Source organism: Rhineura floridana, chromosome 6 (assembly GCF_030035675.1).
Source record: "Rhineura floridana isolate rRhiFlo1 chromosome 6, rRhiFlo1.hap2, whole genome shotgun sequence".
Lineage (NCBI taxonomy): Eukaryota > Metazoa > Chordata > Lepidosauria > Squamata > Rhineuridae > Rhineura > Rhineura floridana.
Window position 1 is genome coordinate 154,719,117 of NC_084485.1, and position 18,044 is coordinate 154,737,160.

At 40.5% G+C, this 18,044-nt stretch overlaps 1 protein-coding gene across 2 annotated transcripts in view; it reads left to right on the forward strand.

Moving 5' to 3' along the window:
* The first annotated feature begins 2,221 nt into the window (after positions 1-2,221).
* Positions 2,222-18,044, forward strand: part of RASAL2 (RAS protein activator like 2) — a 340,966-nt gene continuing 325,143 nt past the window's right edge. The window contains exon 1 of one of the 2 annotated variants that reach the window (XM_061634210.1): positions 2,222-2,821. In XM_061634210.1, the coding sequence (XP_061490194.1) occupies positions 2,656-2,821 (166 nt within the window). In that variant the 5' untranslated portion in view covers positions 2,222-2,655. The remainder of the gene's footprint in view (positions 2,822-18,044) is intronic. The other variant, XM_061634211.1, reaches the window with a different exon arrangement.

The following is an 18,044-nucleotide window of genomic DNA, read 5'->3' on the forward strand; positions in this document are numbered from 1 at the left end:
GTATTGATCTTAATTAGAAAATCTGGCAAAGTAAGACTGGAATCTAAAGCAGAAAAGTTACTTTTATCCGAGTATGATAAAGGCTTAATTAGTAATACTATCTATGGATTTAGAGAAGTCACCAGAGAACTTTATAAGAAAATGGAATGAAATGTTCATCACGATGTCTCTATAGAGAATGGAATAGGATATGGGAAAGATGGTAATCGGATTGATATCAGCTGACTTACAAGAGAATTATTAAAAAGTTATATCTCAGTGGCATTTAACTCATTATAGAATGAGTAAAATATATAGAGATGCTCAGGACAGGTTCTGGAGATGTAATACGTCAAATGCTGATCTACTGCATATATTTTTGAGCTGTTCCAAGATTCAGATGTACTGGACTTTGATCTGTGATATAATTCAGGATATGCTGAATTATATAACACCAAACAATCCTAAAACACAGTTCTTAGGCTATTTAAGAGACAGTCCTTGAAGATGATTTAGAAATGGTATTGCACCTTTTGACTGCTGTGATATCATGATATTATCTAAACTGACTTATGGACAGGCAAATCGGTTTCTAGAATGTTGGATTTTTTAAAACATACTTTAACAACAAATTTCAAGATAACGTGTATCCATATAATTTGTTTACTTTATTGTAAAAAGTTAATATATTTGTGTAAATTTATGTAAATAATTATGTATGAATTTTTCTTTTGTTGTAATTTTATTTATTAAAAATAAAAATCAATGATCAAAAAGGCAAAATAGTAAAGGAAGGTGTCAGGCAGATTTGCCTTAAAACATCAAAGCTCCTTCAGTTCTTATAAAGAGAGAAATTGACAGATTGATAAATCACAATATGAACTTTTTCAGACAGTCTTTGTATGCTCAGGGGCATGACTGTGGCTGGAAGGAGGGCAAACTCTCTTGTATGGCTAAGAGACATTCCATCTGCATACAAAAATATTTGTGGCGGGTGCTCTCTCCTATATCAGGAGCCTTGCTTTCCAAGAATTCCTGATCAAAGGGAGGGAACCCTCATCCTTGAAAATAAGTGGGAAAAGTGTGTGTGGGGGGGGAGGGGGCTGTAGATTATAAAAGAGGAGTACACAAAAATATTTGGCAGCTATATTACTCTGTTGGGGGGGGGGACACAAAAGCCACAGCAGAAACCATCAAAATGTCACAAAGGCCAAGAGCAAGTTTTCCCAGCAATCTTAAAATGAAGTCCAGGAAGAGCTGTGCAATTTTAATTAGGTTAGCCTCTTCTAAATGCTAAACAAATTTAAGGATGCATTAAGGGCTACTGTAACAAAGAATAAAAAACCATGCATGTTTCATGTCATGAGAGAGACAGTTGCTAAACTAAAGCTTTTTGTTTGCTAGGAAGGCAGTGCAAATCTGGACTGGTGGATCAGAAATACAGACTAGTAAGCAATAATAGGTACAAGGCATATAAAACAAGGAATATGTTAAAGGAATTTATGAATCCATCATAAGAAACAGGAGGAGCTGTACATCAAAACAAACTGCTCAGATATTCCATTTCTGTTCTCTCTCGTTGAACCATGATTCCTGAACATGCATGAATTGAACAAATGGGGGGGGGAATAAGTTTTCAGCACAAAATTGGGGTGAATCAAGAAGACCTCAACTTCCTCCTTAAGGGAAGAGGTTTGGGGAGCAAGGGATGTTCGATCTGATCCCCAGTATGCTTTCAAAAGGATGCTCACTGCCCAGCGTTATTCTCTGGAGCATGCACCAAGATTACTATGAGATATTAGTTCACGCTGGCTTTAACAGTAGTTTATTCAAGTAATAAATGAATGTTTCATTTTAGTAAACATAGACACAGCAAAGCAAACAGAAAGTTTACTCTAGAGTTCATATTTACACCTCAAACGATACTAGCTTACTGGTATAATAATTCCCTGCGTAAACTACCTCTGCTCTCTACCCAACCAAAACCTTGGTGAGTAAAACTATTTGTATTCACTTTAACGTACGTAACGATGAAACATTTAAGGGCTGAAGGAAGTTTCTACCTTGGGCACACCTCTCTATAAACATGAGTGGTCGGAACAGAACATAAACAGTTGACTGGACTTGCTGCAGCTACTGAAAAACGACTGCTTTCTGCCAGGTGAAAATCAGCCCAAACCCTGATAGTCCCGCCAGGACTCTCTTCCTTATTTGCATACAGCCAATCAGCCGCTAGAGGAGGACGGCTTCTTCTTGGGAGAAGAAGGTGTGTGTGTATGTATACGTCGATGGGCGATTGAGTGAGCCTGGCCGAGTTTTCCTTTCGTGACCGGCCGCTGTCTGTCCACGCCTGCCTGAGGCGGGGAGGCCGGCAGGCTCGGTGATCTGTTGCTCCCGCCTATCTCCCTGGGATGCCGCCCGCTGATGCCGCCGCCGCCGGGGCTGGGAGAGAAGCGGCGGACGGGACGACGGACCCCCGGCTGTGGTGGAAGAAAAGGAGACCGAGCGAGTCCATCCGGGGAGGCGGCCTCGGAATGGACCTGGAGCGTGCTCGTGACCAGTGACCGAGAAGGGGGCGGGCCCGCCTGGGCTAGCGGGGAGACCGGCTGGCTGGCTGAGGGGAATCCGGTCGTGGTCGACTCCACCGCAGGGCGGCGGCGGCAACAGTAGCGGCGGATGGAGCCCGGCGCTTCTTCAGCGCGGCCGGCCGGGGAAGGTTCCTGCTTAGAGCGCCTCAAGAATTCTCTGCCGGGACCCGCCGACCTGGCTGGGGCGGCTAGCACGTTGGAGAGGATCCTGAGGGAGTCCGTGTGTCAATTGCAGGGCTGGCTCCGGGTCTACGGTAAGGAAGGAGACCTTCCCCCGCATCCCATCTCGCCTCTTCCGTCCCTCTCACACCTCCTTCCATCTCGCCTTCCGGTCCATGGCTCCTGTCTCCATGCCGCCGCAATCGCCCACTGCCTATCCATCCAGCTGCACACCTTTTTTCTTTCCTTCCCGTCTCCCTCCTCTCCTGCCTGTAGGCTAAGCACCTACTTTTGCTGTCTGCTGGATGTGACCTCTTCCATTCTCCTGCTCAGTCCTTGAACGGGGGCGGGGATATAGCACTGTATTTTCTAGCCTGTCCACATATCTCCAGTTATATTCCGATTTTGAAATATCATCGGATATACAGATTTCTCCCTGCTTCCCCTCCTAAACCAGGTGCTGATGTCTTTAAAATATGAACGGCTGGAGTTCAAGCTCCTCCTCCCTACCTCTACCAGGAAACCCCCACTTTCTTTTATCCCAGATGTATTAGACTGTGCCTGTAGCTACTCCATGGGGCTAAGAGAAAACATTGCTAATCAAAACTCTTGCACATCCTGACCTTCTGCATTGCCCTACTGTATCTTCTCCATTCCACAATCCTAAAACACTGTCATTTGTTCATCTTTGGAAGCTTGTGGCAGCTTTGAACATTTTATTAAAGTGAGGTTAGGTTTGTTTGGGGGCCATATGTGAGTTTTATTCCTGGACTTGAAAGCCACCTTTCTTAACATCCTTGAAGGTAGCACTGATCCTGCTATTTGCCACTCACTGACAGGTTACAGCTCACCCTTTGGAAGACCCTGCCTTGTTCCCATGCAGTTGCCTAGCACAATCTCTTTATCATGCTTTTCCATCCCATTTTCAGACAGCTACTGTTCGTATCTGCCCCCAGGTTGTCACAATATGTTTCCTTCATTCCTGCTTTAAAGCAAATTTTGACTGGATAATACTACTACTATCCTGCATCATACTTCTTGACACACCAGCGATCTTCATCTTTGACAATGGTGAAGAATCTTTTCATGGTTGGTGATGGCAATGTGTTTTTTTTTTTGGAACTTCTATACTTATAATCCTGTCATAAGGAGCCTCCTTCTCTGCTTTCTTGTGAAGATATCAAAGTTTGTCTTTCCTATCTCAGTCTTTCAAAGCATGTTGATGACAGATGTGCTTATGTCTTTGTGTCTATGAAAAATTTCCTCTATATATGTGCTGGCTTGGCTCTATATTACTATCTCAGAACATGGACTGATCACCAATCAAAGAGTTAAGAGTTTTCCTCAGTGTGAGGCTGCTTTTACCAAAATACTGTACAAACATAACACAAAGTAACTTTCTGTGTGTGTGCATGAGTGAGTGATAACCACCTCCTGGCAGAGCTCCTTTTTAACCAGTTTAATACCAGTTTAACAGTGCAGTCCTATGAATGTCTACTCAGAAAAAATCATTAATTTCAGTAGGCTTACTTCTAGGTAGGTGTGCATACTGCATGATTGCAGCCTAAAAGTGGCTAATTTATTTTTAAATCTGAAGACTTTAAAAAACAAAGCCTGTAACTTACACAAATGTGCTAACAGGAAACAGTACCCTATGAGTATTCAGTGTATTCTAAAATGTCAAGAAGTTGAGAATTATTAGCAAACTGCCCTTTGCATTAGTTTTCAATCAGTTAACTATGTGATGCTCAGTTGAAAGCACCCCAGGATCTAGTAAATGCAAAAATGTGGAATACTGTTATTTTGTAATTTGTGTTTAACTCGTTTGTGTTGCAAGAAGTCAATAACAGAGTGTGAGTAAAGCCTCATTTTCTTCCCTTTTCACCTGGATTTTGGATTATTAATGAGTTGCTAGAAGAAACCTAGAAGATACTGACATTGTTCATCTTGTGGTTTTCTGCTTACTGACTTGCATTCAACTGGCATCCTTATTTATAGTAAAGTTTGATGAGAGCCTGGAAAAAGGATGTTAAATTCTTTAGTGACCTGGCTGATGTACAAGACTCAGTGTTATTTCCTATTTCTTTCTTAAACCCTCCCTGGTATGTAACCTCCCAAAATAAATCTGTATCAGTATGCCTTGCCTATTCCCAGACTCAGATTTATTTATTTTTAGCCACACTCTGTGCTCTGTTATAGAAATGTATTGTGACTTGATGTTAAAGTCAGCAATTCAATCCAGCAAACGGGTTTTTGGTTTTGTTATTCTGTAGATGTACCTTCCGTCCTGTTTAATTCTAAAGCATCTCAGACTGGGTAGTATTTTGCTCCTCAGGGAGCAAAGAGCTATTGATTTCCTTGTCAATTAAATAGTTCGCTAATATAGGTATTTTGATTAAGTGTTGCTGGGCTTCCAGGCACAACTAAAACTTAAGCATGGACAGTTGTTGTCAAGTTGGCACCAGACAATGATGGAAATGAAACGGGTAAGCTGATAACTTTTATTTGACTGACTTCTATTACTAGGAGAGACAGCCGGCTAATATGATATATGATGCTAGACAGGCAGTGTGCTAATATGATATATGCTACTCGACAAACTGCCTGCTAACAAATTTGCAAAATGCCCATCATTATAGCAGACCAACAGTGCAATCTAATACATGTCTACTCAGAAGTAAGATCTATTGGGTTCAGTAGGACTTACTTCCAGGTGTATATTGGCTTGCAGCCTAAGTTTACCTTATTCCATAAAAGTGAGTGGCCACCATTGACTTTTGCAGAAGGAAGTTAAGGCACTGTAGTAAGTGATGACACTAAGGTAGGGGAAACCTGATACTGGGGTCATATGTGTCAGAGTTAGGGTTTAGGTTTTGCTCTGGTTTAACAATATTGGCCATTGCAGTCCCTTTTCTTTCTCTTTTTTTTAAGAGAGTGGCTTCCATTTTACATCTGTGGAGAAAAGTAAAGAGACTGTTATTGAGAATGCATAAGTTATAGGACAAAATCTGTCTTCTACTCCAGTTGTGCTAATATTGCCCTTGCCTCCATCATCTTCCTAGTTATAACCATGTATATATCTCCCATAGAAGTTGGTTTGTGCTCTTGGCTACTTATCTGGAAGAAGGAGAAGGTAGAGGAGAGCTCTGAGAGGCCCATGTAGTGGTAGTGTATCTGTTTACCACAGGCCCAGAGGTTCATTGCCTCCCTTCCTGGTTCATTGTTATCTTTGATGTTTCCACGGGATGTGTTTATCTCTAGAAGAGATCCACTGCACCAAAAGCCCAGTGCAGTTCCGACTGGTATATGGGAGCAAGGGGAATAGGAGGCATTTGCATCGGTAAAAGCAATTTGCTTATTGGAAGAAACTTCTTGCCAGCCTTTATTCCCCTGATGAAGACCTAAATATACAAAGGCTGCAACTCGTTGGGCTTGGATTACAAATAAATACTTATTTTTCTAGCATTTTGGTTTTCCTTCCTCCTATTCCCCCAGTTTCACATGCAAGCCACTTTCTGTTGTTATGTGGGAGCAAGCCATAAGAAGAAACAGTCTGAAGTTTCTCTTGTTTAGAGCAAACATTCTCAAGCGGAGACCCTCCATTAAGGCTTGCATACCTGCTAGGAAAATGGAAATGGACTGCCTCCAAGATTCCAACTTATGGTAACCCTATGAATAGGGTTTTCATGGTAAGCAGTATTCAGAGGGGGTTTACTATTGCCTTCCTCTGTGGCTGAGAGGCTGTGAGTGGCCCAAGGTCACCCAGTGAGCTTCATGGCTGTGTGGGGATTCGAACCCTGGTCTCTCAGGTCGTAGTCCAACACCTTAACTACTACACCACACTGGCTCTCATACCTGCTAGAGAGGGCACATATTCCTCAGTTTTTTTAAATCACTGTGTGGTGGTATTGGGTCTGAAGGCAGAATGGTATCTTCTCCTCCTGCTGCCTCACCAGTGTACAGAATACTGTGTTTCCTAACCCTTGTGTTAGTTATCACTGAGATTCCGTTGCCAATGTTCTAGTAAAATGCTCTAGATTTACATGGGCTCAGTTTCCTCCATTTTCCTTTGTGGTTTGGTTGTATACTTCTTTGTTATGAGCAAGAATGCACATTGTTGAACAGTGTTCTAGTTATTCTTGAAGAAGCTTTAATTGTTGTTGCCTTGCCTTTGGGAGGCTTACTGCAAAGTCTGAGTCTTTTCTGCTTCCTAATACTCTAAACAGAAAAGAGAATCTGCTTATTTGATGAGTTTGTATGTGAAAACACTGACATATCTACATATAAAATTTAAAAAACTGAGGCTTGTACAAAGCTGTGTACTATAAGTTGCACCTTATAATAAGGTTATGATGCATCATTAGGAATCTGCAGAGTGGGTTTTGAACACTCTGAAGTGAGCTGCAGTTCAAAATATTGATGAAGTCATAGGTTTCTTGTTCAATGATGGACTGTTGTTGGCTAACCAGAAGCTAAAAGTTGCCAATAAATGCTCTTACCTGTACAGTTCATTGGCATAAAGAACATTTGATTTTTCAAGCTTTATTGAGCAATAGAAGTAATTTTGTAACCCAAAGGAAATAATTATTTCTGGTTAATATCAAAACAAACTGCAGAAACTGAAAGTTCCATCGTTTAGGTAAAAAGAATGTGTGCATGCTTTCTGTCCCTTTGCACAGGGTCCTGTTTTATTTACAATGGAAAGTGGACTGAAGTAAATATATTATCAGTCCTGTTCTTGTTTTTCATAGAATGGCCTGGATATGTTTCTGTGCATTAGTAATCAAAACAATTACACGCAAGTGCACAAGTAAATGTAGTTTTGTATGTAGCTTTGCTGTAGATATTTGTAGAATTGAGAATTGTAGAACTTTCCTCGTTCAACAAGCCTTTTAAGTTGAGACCTATCCCAGTCTGCGTCTGTGTTGGAATTGCTTTTAATATGTTTTTTAAAAACAATATGTTTTTAACCCTTTTTAAAATATGTTTTTAAAGCTTTTAAAAAAATGTTTTTAAAGTTGTTTTGTTTTAATGTATTTTAAGGTCTGTTTTTATGTTTTGATGTGTTTTTAGCACTTTTATTTGCCGTCCTGGGCTCCTGCTGGGAGGAAGGGAGGGATATAAATCAAATAATAAATAAATAAAATAAATAAACAAACTGAGGAGCTTTTTTGTAGTTAACAAAGAAGTACACGTCTAGCAAAGCAAAATAGGAGCTGTGAGTCTGGCCCTTGTGATCTGTGTTTCCCAGTAAACGTTAGGAATGGCTAGCACCATTCTATGCCATAAAATGTCTGCAGAGGGGGGAAAGCCTATCTTATTTATTTATTTATTTAAAACATTTCTAACCCGCTTTATCTTTCCAGAAACTCAAAGCGGCGAACAATTTCAATATAAAGACATAAATACAATATACATAATAAACTATAATCACTTACAAAAAACAAATATACTAAAACTACATAGTAACATATACATGTTATCATAATCTATTAAAATTAGAACATTACCATTCCTCATTTAAGTTAAACACCATTTCTCCTTAAAAATTTTCCTATTCTTATTCCTATTCCTTATTTAAGTTGAACGCCACCCGGAATAGGAATGTCTTAACCTGGCGACGGAATGCCAAAAGCGAAGAAGTCAATCGCACCTCAACTGGTAATGAGTTCCAAAGTGTAGGGGCGATGACAGAAAACGCTCTATCTCTAGTTCCCGAAAGATGGACTTGTGAAACTGAGGGAATCACAAGAAGGGACTCATCAGAAGATCTCAGGGGGCAGGAGGGTTCATACAATGACATCCGATCGGACAAATAAACAGGGCCCAAACCCTATAGGGCTTTAAAGGTTAAGACCAGCACCTTGAATTGAGATCGGAAGCTAACTGGCAGCCAGTGGAGCTGTTGTAACAAGGGGGTTGTATGGGTTCGAGGGCCAGCCCCCATCAGCATTCTCGCTGCTGCACGTTGAACCAATTTAAGCTTCCGAACTGTCTTCAAGGGCAGCCCCACGTAGAGTGCGTTGCAGTAGTCCAACCGGGATGTAACTAAGGCATGTGTTACCTTCGTCAGATCAGACGTCTCTAGAAACGGGCGCAGTTGGCGAACCAATCTTAATTGGGCAAAGGCGCTCCTGGATGCTAAGCATCACTTTTCTAGCATTGAAGTTAAGGGGAACTATTAATATAATAGCCACCCATGGTTCAGTTTTCCCCATATGCCCATACAGATGCAGATAATGTATTTTCCAATTGTTGGAATTGTGCTCAAAACCAGACTAATTAGAGGAAATAGCTATTTAATATGGAATAAAATTGTTGGTCACTTCTCAGAGCTGATGTAATCTTGTACATGTCTGTGCTAGGTACTGTGCTATTCAGCTTGCATCTGTCCAGGGAGCTTATTCAGGGACCACTCCAGCAGGAAAGGCTATATAGTGTGTAGGCACTAGGGAGTTGATTTAGTAATAATTCATCATAATAACCTACTTCTGTGATAGGCCAGCAGTGGAACAATAATGCATATGCAATAGTAAGGCTTCACTATGGGATTTTCTTTCAATGTGACTCCAAGGTCTTTGCGTGGCCTGGCTTCTGTGGGAGTCCGAAATCGGCAAAGCATATTCTCCTATTTCCCCAGTTCCTCTTTGTCTTCCTGACATTTAAGTGATTTCTGCCAGTGATTGATTACACAAATGAATGGCTGATGAGAATGATCTCAAAATTCTTAAAAACCTGTTGCTTTTTTTTGAGGACAGTGAGGGGGTATTAGTTTTTAGAAATCTGTTTAGCAGTCATAGGAAAGAGATAATAGTTTTGGCTCTAGATGTTTGGTTCCAGACACCTTCATGTGCTAGTCAGGTTTGTGTGTGATTCAAGAGCAGGGTCTGAAATTACTTACGTGTTATGGGTATTCTCCTCTTTGATGCATTTTACTTTGGATAACATTTATATACATGTGTGATTGTGAAAGAGACTCAAGTTATGCTGAAAATCCAGGAGCTGATTCATAATCATCATGGACATAAACTTTGTGAGTAAATTCTTCCTGTGTTAGGTTTGTAGACATGGAATTGGCTGATAACAGAAATTAAACTTGAAGTCACAGATGTTAGGTAGTGATGACTTTCTGCTTTAACATTAAACATCTTGCTAGCATGACAGTAGAACTGCAAATAAGAAGTACAGCCATCCATGCTCCTATCAGTTGACGTGAGGTTTATGATGGTATTCTGGTAAATTTTACCCTGTGGTCTTTGGATTCAGTATTATTTTTATATCTGTGTATTTCAAAACCAGTGTATAATGCAGATTCTCTTGAGTTCTAACAGCATTTAATGATGGGAATATGAACATTCATTCTGATAAGTATACAAAAATTTAAATATGATTCAATTACATATTCTCAAAAAATAATTATCAAAAATAAAATGGAGTGTTTATATAGCAGAAAATCAATAGTATATAGTAAGTGAACAATCCACAGATATACTTACTCTCAAATTATAGAGTTGATCTTGAATATACTGTGCCTCTTCAATCACAGAGAATACTTCAGTATTGAGCCCCTGGCTCAAAGGGGCATGATATGTCAAAAGGAATCCCCCCTGCCAATTTCAAAATTGCCGTAGTGAGTCCAAAACAGTGCTGAATCCTTCCAAAGCAGTTCTCAGTCCTTTAACTCACCCATCCAACTTTGCCTCCAGTTGTGACAATTTGATTTCTCAGATTAAGTGGAAAATCTACAGTTGTCTTCATACCTGGATGAGGTAGTTCTTCACAACCCTAACAGATCACTAATGAACCACCAGACTAAGACTCATATTGTATATTTCGCAAATGAATCTTAACTATCTTATAGCCAAGTAGTAAACACTAGATTAACACAAATCTGAATAAATGTATCTGGCTGGTGAGGAACAGTTTGCTTCTACATGTGCCATGTTATGTTCAAGATAATGACCTTTGAAGCAGTACAAGGGGAGAGAATAATTTTCAAGTAAAGGTTTTAGAAAAAAATTACTATATAATTTATGGATATGCATCTAGGTGGAACAAGTATTTGTAAAAACCCATCAATAGTGCTATAGTGTTGGATTACTGTAATGCGCTCTACGTAGGGCTGCCCTTGAAGACAGTTCGGAAGCTTCAGCTAGTGCAAAACGCAGCAGCCAGACTGCTGACAAGGACAAGCAGGTCAGCGCATATAACACCTGTTCTGGCCCGTTTGCACTGGCTACCCATTTGTTTCCGAGCCAGATTCAAGGTGCTGGTTTTGACCTATAAAGCCTTACACGGCGTGGGACCGCAGTATCTTGTGGAACGCCTCTCCTGCTATGAACCGACCCGGTCACTTCGCTCAGCATCTAAGGCCCTCCTCCGGGTACCAACCCATCAGGAAGCCCAGAGGACAGTTACTCGATCTAGGGCCTTTTCTGTAGTGGCCCCCGAACTGTGGAACAGCCTCCCCGAAGAAGTACGCCTGGCGCCGACGCTTCTATCTTTTCGGCGCCAGGTTAAGACCTGGCTATGCTCCCAGGCATTTTAAGCGTTTAATGTTATAATTTTAAATCTTTTTTTGTTTGCTGTTTATGTTTACTGTTGGTAGGTTGATTTTATTGTGATATTCTGTATTTTAATCTTTTGTACACAGCCCAGAGAGCCACTCGCTATGGGTGGTTTAAAAATGAAACAAACAAACAAAAAATAAATAAATATATAATAAGATGTGGTGAATGAATCCTTATTTACTGGACAATTTCCCCACATCAAGCTAAATTTGGTTACTGGGCCACTTCAAGTATAGGCTTTTACACGTTTTGTCACCGTGAGCCTCCTGAAGTCTAGGAATATGAACTAGTTCTCATATTCTCTACCTATATTTCCTTAAAAAAACTTCCCTCCTGTTGTGAAATCTCTGGCATATGTCATGCCCCATGGCTGGATCTAATCGGTTCCCTTTTATTTTTGTTCTTTACTTATGTCACTAAGCATAGAAGTATTTAGTCTTGTGTGTTCAAGAGGATGAACTGCGGAGCACAGTCAAGCAACTTTAAGATTAATTCATGTAAGAGTTACAGTAAAGCTTTAAAGCTGACTTTTTAACTTGTCCCTTTGCTTTACATATTGAAAGGTCACCAATATGTTGGCCAGCATTTGGTGTGACTGTCTTTTTAAAAAAGTTTTTAGTAAAACACACTTTTTACCCATTTCTTGAATGTTGTTTGAATTTAAACCAGTGGAAGAAAAAAGAAATGTAACAATAACCTAGTGATACATTTTGATACCCTGATTACCTTTCACACTGCCTTCCACACACTTCCCAAGGAGTTAAGAACACATAAAACGACAGCATACAAATGAAACACCCATGGCAGAGACCCATCTGGGAAAGCCCTTTGGAACAAAAAAGTCTTCAGTTGTTTTTGGAAGGTGCAGATAGTGGGCACCTGTTGTGTCTTGACTAGAGTTGTGAAGGTCCATTAAAAAAAACTAGGAGAAATGGGGGGAGGGGACTGGAAAATTTTGAGGGACAGTTTTTCCAGGTTTTTTCCCCTGGGCTTTCACATCTCTAATCTTAACAGGAATGCTATTCCACAGAACAGGGGCAGCCATACTGAAAGCCCTGCTCTGAGTTACCGTGAAGTGGGCCACTAATATCTTTGGAAGTTGCAGGAGAAGGGCTCCTGCAGACCGCAGTGACCTACTGGGTATATATGGTCCTGGATCTGCAGTTTGTATAGGCTGAGTCTCAGAGCTGCTTTACGTGTTACACATGCCACTTGAAAACTACTTGCAGTAGCTTTGCCATGTGGCATCTATATTGTTTAAGGCTATATTGCTTGTCTCACTGCATGAAGAATCTCAAAAAATCTCTAGTCATCCTTGGTAGCAGTGTGGAAACTCCATGCTGATGTCACCTGTACTGCATTATTGTTGGCATAACAAAGTTATTTCAAGGGACTTTACACAGTACAAACATCATGTGTAAATGGCCCAAGCATAACCTTTGGCAACACTAAGGTTGGTATTCAACTAAATCATTCTCAGAATAGACCCACTGAACTGAAGTCCATTGACTTGCAATTTAAACCTCCTGCTGCCAAGGCTACTGCTGCAGCCTGGCCACTCAGGGTGGCGGAAGGTTGGGGGGCAGGCAAATTGGGCTTGATACTGGCAGCAGCTTTAGGCTGGTGCAGAAGTCAAGTCCAGATCAGGCCTGATGCTGGCTAAGGTGAGCTTGGAGAGTAGCTTGGGATCCAGTACCCCTCAGAATGCTAGGCTCTGCCAGTAGGGATACTATGGGCAAAAGGGGGAGTTCTGCTGCAGTGGGATGATGCAAGACAGCAGGAGGGTGTCTAGGCTGGCAGAAATGAACGGAGGGATGCCTCTGCTCAGTCCAAACCCTCACCCCCAACTGCCTGGTGTAAGGGTGTGTGTGGATTGCAGCCCTAGTTACATACCACCCATAGTCATACTCCCTTTAAAAAGTGAACAGTAACTGCCTCATATTGTTGTAGTGAGGCAAACATGGTGCTGATGATAAAGCACACAGTGCTCCCAAGTGCTATACCGATTACTATAAATTATACAGTTTATATATAGCTATAAAAATACAGCTTCTCGAGCACAGCTCATTACTGATTATTTTATTTTATTTTTTTATTGAATAAGTATTTAACTATCCCCAAAGGGTAGGGAGTTCATACTATGGGGGTGGTGTCAGAAAAAGCTAGTACAGATTCATTAGTGAGATGCAGTGTTTGTGGCTGAGTGCCTTTTAATAAACTGGCTTTATTCTGCAGGTGCTGGCAGATACTTAACTAATACTCATTCAGTATACTGTGGGAACATGGTGCTTTTTCCGAGCAGATGTCCTGTGGCGTCTGATGGAAATTTGCATACGAATACATATGCGCCTCAAAGTTTATGCCTTCATTAATGAGGGAAGAGCTTTGAACTGTACATATTCTTTAGCCTTAGTGACTTGACTGAAAATGCATAGTATTTCCATAGACGCACTTTCTAAGAGGAAGTTATAGATTGCCTATTTTAGCAGTACAATATAAGGACAGGTGCTCAGTTGCTCCCTAAGTTAGACAAGGCCTGAAATGGCACCAAGGAGGATGGTTGGTTGGGGAGAGGGGACCTTTTTGAAAGAATGATACAAAGCAATGCTATGTAGGTCCTACTCTGTTCTGCACTAATAATATATTTATGCTTATTTATAAAATTTATGCCCTGGTATGGTGTAATTAGAACCTGTAAAAGAGACATAGATAATGAACTTGTTATTGAAATAAAAATTTATTTTTATTATATTTATTATTTATTTGATGGATGGTTAAATATACCGGTAGTTACTGAATAGAATTTGTCTTTCCCCCGATAGGGACTTATGTATGGAATAATTTTTATTTATGTTCTCTGTAAATTTATTTATAAAAATATATATAATATATATAAACACACACATACACACGCACACTTATAAAAGCTTATAAAAGTGAAACTGACAAATATTACTAAACAAACAAAACAATGCGACATCATCATAAGCTAAAAATTTAAATCAACAAGAATTAGAAACATAAAAAGTTAGCAATGTTTAAAATTAAAAAGGTCACAGCCTGAGGCTGAAATGATACTAGGCAAGCCTTGGAAGCAGACAGGGAGTCAGTGAAGTTCTTTCACAATGGATATGATGTGAGTTGAACGGGGAACTACTTTTTTTTTTACAGATCCACCTTTTAACCACAACACTACAGTGGTGTCCTCTAGATACAGATATGCAGTATTTTTCTTAGAAAAATCATTAAGCTGATATAGGAGGCACCTGTACTTGGAAATGGGTTTTGTAGTTAATCTAGAACATTTCCAAGGTTGGACCAGGAAATGGAAAAGCACAATGAGTGGTATCTAGAGCAACACAAGGATGCTCATGCAATGGCAGTTTCCTGCCCCTCCGCCCACTGCAGCCCCTTGTGTGCCCTTGCAAAGCCTTTTCTATAGGTTACAGTATATTGTTCAGTTTTTGTAAGCAGCCTTGAGCTGGACTTTGTTTAGAAAGTTTGTGTATTCATTTTAGTATAAGTAAAATTGTCAGCATAACAATAACCTTGCTCACAGAATGGAAAGTGCAATCCTTTATTGCATACTGTGATGGTGAGCCCCCAGTCAAAAGTGGCTAAGGTTTTTCAAGAAGCATAGCCCAACCCATATTTAGCAATAATGCTGAGCTGAACATGCCACCCTACTTCCATGGCTCCATTTGCTATGCAAGCAGGGCAGTGTTTTGGCAATTTCTTTGGGGAAGGGCAGTATGAATCTTCAGGGGCATTACTGTGATAAGTGGCAATGGCTTTTCCCCCTCTTCCTTTTTTTTAAAAAAAAGGTGGTTTGGCAGCCATCACAAGTGGTGATTGCCTTGTTTCCTCACGGTACCTACTTTGGAATAATGCTACAGCATGATATAGCATCATGCCAGAGACATTGCTGGGGCAAAAAGATGGTGCCTCTTGTGGGGAGCATGGCTAGCTTCGCAGCAGGGCCATCAGTACTTGTGGTTGACAACCAAACTATGCTTAAAAAAGAAGTCCCAGCTGACACCACTTGTCCCAGTAAGGATCCCATTCACCTCTACGTTTGAGGGTTTTTTTCCTGCTAGTGCTGTTTTTCTCTCTCCCCCTTTTGCTACTACATCCCTGATTTTTGGGAGGCGGGGGGAGTTCCAAAACAGATCTTTTGACCTAGCTCTAAAACCCACATATGTTTTGCAAAATTAAATATTTAAAAGTCTTCCTAGCATATTTTGACATTTGCAAAAGGAGAAAGAATATATAACTGCTCGTGGGAGACAAGGGAAGGTTGGGAAACATCGACCTGATACTTAATGGGGTAAGATTACCCCTGAAAGACCAGGTCCGCAGTCTTGGGGTGATCCTTGACTCCGGGCTGACTATGGAGGCCCAGATTTCATCGGTGTGCCGAGCAGCTTGGGGTCAATTGCGTCTCATACGAAGGCTGCAACCCTACCTTCCTGTACATCAGCTCCCACTCATAGTACACGCTCTGGTCACCTCTCGTTTAGATTACTGCAATGCGCTCTACGTGGGGTTACCCTTGAAAACAGTCCGGAAATTACAGCTGGTACAAAATACGGCAGCTCGTTTACTTACGAATAGCCGCCGTTATGATCATATTACTCCAGTGCTCTATAATCTACACTGGCTTCCAGTTGCTTTTCGGGCTCAATTCAAGGTGTTGGTATTAACCTTTAAAGCCCTGTACGGTGTCGGCCCAGTATATCTGATGGAGCGCCTCCACCGTCACAAATTGAGCCGCCCTACAAGATCTGCCACGCAGGGCCTTCTCTCAGTCCCACCAACTAAAGTGGCTAGGTTGGTGAGGTGGCCATCGGCCAGATAGGCGGCTTATAAATTAAAGTTTATTATTATTATTTATTATTATTATTATAACTTGTCATGCATTGAGAAAATAGTTTCTTGCTGAAAACAATTAGTGGCTGAGGTGAGATTTGAACTGGAGACTTCCTAGCTTATACTGTTAACCAGTATATACCAGCTCTTGACTGTTTTTATTCTGAGGCCATGAAAACAGTTTATGCCCTTCAGTAGCTTTCCTTACAACAGCTTTTCCTTTGTGCCCATAATGAACATGTGCATGGCACAATTTAAGCATGTTGTACGTTTTAATATGTACCAATCCTGGAAGCCTGCTTTTAACTGATTTTCTTTCATTGGAGAAAGTTTCCAAATGATGGGATGTGAAACATCTGACCATGATCTACTTCCTTTTAAAGTAATCTCATGCTGTGAACTTTCCTTTTGTCACTGATATTTTAAAGGAGCTATGGGTTGACCTGAGAGCTGAATGTTTCTTTGGTTCCTCTTTCTCTATGTTGTAATACATTTGAGAATTGAATCTATCTGCATTTAATTCTAACCATTCACTCAAACCTTATTTGGCTTTTAGCTGTATGTGAGTAGGGCTGCAATCATTTCTACTCAGAAGTAAGCTTCATTGAGTTCAATGGAACTTACTCCCAGATAAGTGTGTATTGGATTTCAGCCTAGTACATCTGGCAGAATTAGTGATGAGTGCTGATGCCATAGCTCTTGTAGGGACAAATCAGATGTGATGGTTATTATTTATTTGATTTATATCCCACCCTTCCTCCCAGTAGGAGCCCATGGCGGCAAAAAAAGCACTGAAAACAATCTAAAACATCATAAAAACAGACTTTAAAGTATATTACAACAAAACATCTTTAAAAACACATTAAAGCAAAACATCTTTAAAAACATTTTAAAAAGCAGTTCCAACATAGATGCAGACTGGGATAAGGTTTCTACTTAAAAGGCTTGTTGAAAGAGGAAGGTCTTCAGTAGGTGCTGAAAAGATAACAGATGATGCTTGTCTAATACAGTATTTAAGGGGAGGGAATTCCAAAGGGTAGGTACCATTGCACTAAAGGTCTGCTTCCTATGTTGTGATAAGATGGTATCGGCAGGAAGCTCTCATCTGCAGTGCATAGTGACTGACTGGGTATGTAAGGGGTAAGATGATCTTTCAGGTCCCAGCTGTATAGGGCATTGTACACCAAAACCAGAACTTTGAAATTAGCCTTGGTTACAGTTTTATATTTTTAAACACAGAACTTCCAGTCATGTAGAAAGAAAGGATGGTAGTCTGATTTTAACAGCAAATAGGGTGTATGGGTGGGAACTGAGTATCCTTGCCTCCTGCAGCTTCTCTTCTCCTTAATCAAGTTCTGAAAGAAAAAGTATGCTCAGCTGGTTGAAAAGTACTTGCAGAGCAGCTGAAGGGAGATAAATAGCAGGCACGGGCAGTGTTCAGCAGACCACACCCTTTTTTTGCTAATTTTAACTCCCACCTCTCTTTACTATGGGATCAGGGCACCTTCATATTTCAACACAATTAGCTGCCACTTTCATACATGATTTGACAAAAAAGGAGAAAATGCTCTACGCTAGAAAGGAATACTGCATTGCTTGAGTGCTGAAACAACTATTGGATGATTTTTCAGGAGCTGAGCAATATGTGTTTAACCTTGTGAAGCTGTTGGAGCCATTCCCAATTAGCTCTGTATTGGTCAGAATTCAAAACTGGAGTTATAGTTTGCGGAGATAAATAACATTAATTTATCAAACTTTTATTTACTTTGTGTTCTTCTTGAACAGCGTAATTCTTCCAAAGACTATATGAAACAAGGCAGTATTGTTCCTGTTTGAGAAAGCAGGGTTTAAATAAATTTAACAGCTAAGAAAGATCACA